Source organism: Pygoscelis adeliae, unplaced genomic scaffold, assembly GCF_000699105.1.
Source record: "Pygoscelis adeliae isolate BGI_AS28 unplaced genomic scaffold, ASM69910v1 Scaffold300, whole genome shotgun sequence".
NCBI classification, from domain to species: domain Eukaryota; kingdom Metazoa; phylum Chordata; class Aves; order Sphenisciformes; family Spheniscidae; genus Pygoscelis; species Pygoscelis adeliae.
Window position 1 is genome coordinate 488,787 of NW_008824004.1, and position 855 is coordinate 489,641.

An 855-nucleotide genomic window follows, 5' to 3' on the forward strand; every position below is an offset into this window, starting at 1 on the left:
GCCTCCTTCAGCCGCCGCACGGCTTCGTGGATCCGGCGCCGGTGGTGGGGCACGGCAACGCCGATGGCATCCAGGTCCGGGTCCCCGATCTGCTTGCAGACCTCCAGGTCGTCGTAGCCATTATCGACGAAGGACTCCGCGTACTGGGGGAGCTGCAGGGTCTTCAGCCACTCGTAGACTATGTTGGTGCACATGCTGGCTCCAAAATAATGATGATTGCAACTTTCAGCACCGAAGCCAGCCTCCCCCTTTCCACTCCTCGCCAAAGGAAATAAAAACACGAAACAAAAACTGCGATGCAACCAAAAGGTCTCAAAATCAAGGTCAAGAAATCGACATCCACCAGGGAAAAAAAAAATCCTTAAAGCAGATCAGTAGGGCATCGCAAGCGCTGCTGAACGAATCCCTCCTGTTTATTCCTCCTCCTGTTTTCCTACCACCAAGTACAGCCGCTTTCTGCCACCCGAGAAGGGAGGCTCGGACTAGAGAGAAGCAAAATGTAAGGGTGCATCCCCTAAAATCCCAAGTCGCTGCTGCACAACATCCACCCACTTTCTCTGGAAGTAATTCTCAGTCGCCGTCTTTTCCCCCCCCTCTTCCTTTAAGGGTTAGTTTCTGTTTCTGCTTCTGTCTCACCTTCCTGCGCTCTGTCGCATGATGAATCTGTTTACTATGTGTAGCTGCTTTGGTACACGATCATGTTGGGGGAGAACCGAGCGCAGGATCCCGCACCCCCGCCCAGCACAGGCAGGGGTGCCAGTGTGCAGTGCCCTCCTCTCCCGTATCTCTCCCGGCAGCGGGTGCACACGGCGGCTTCTGCTTTCCTTTTAAACGGGATTAGGAGGAAAAAAGAAG

General features: G+C 54.2%; 1 protein-coding gene across 1 annotated transcript in view; it reads right to left on the bottom strand.

The window, feature by feature from the left end:
- Window positions 1–194, bottom strand: part of SAMD5 (sterile alpha motif domain containing 5) — a 5,967-nt gene extending 5,773 nt beyond the window's left edge. Inside the window, exon 1 of the mRNA XM_009325585.1 lies at window positions 3–194. Coding sequence (XP_009323860.1) covers window positions 3–194 — 192 coding nt within the window. The remainder of the gene's footprint in view (window positions 1–2) is intronic.
- Window positions 195–855: the final 661 nt, after the last annotated feature.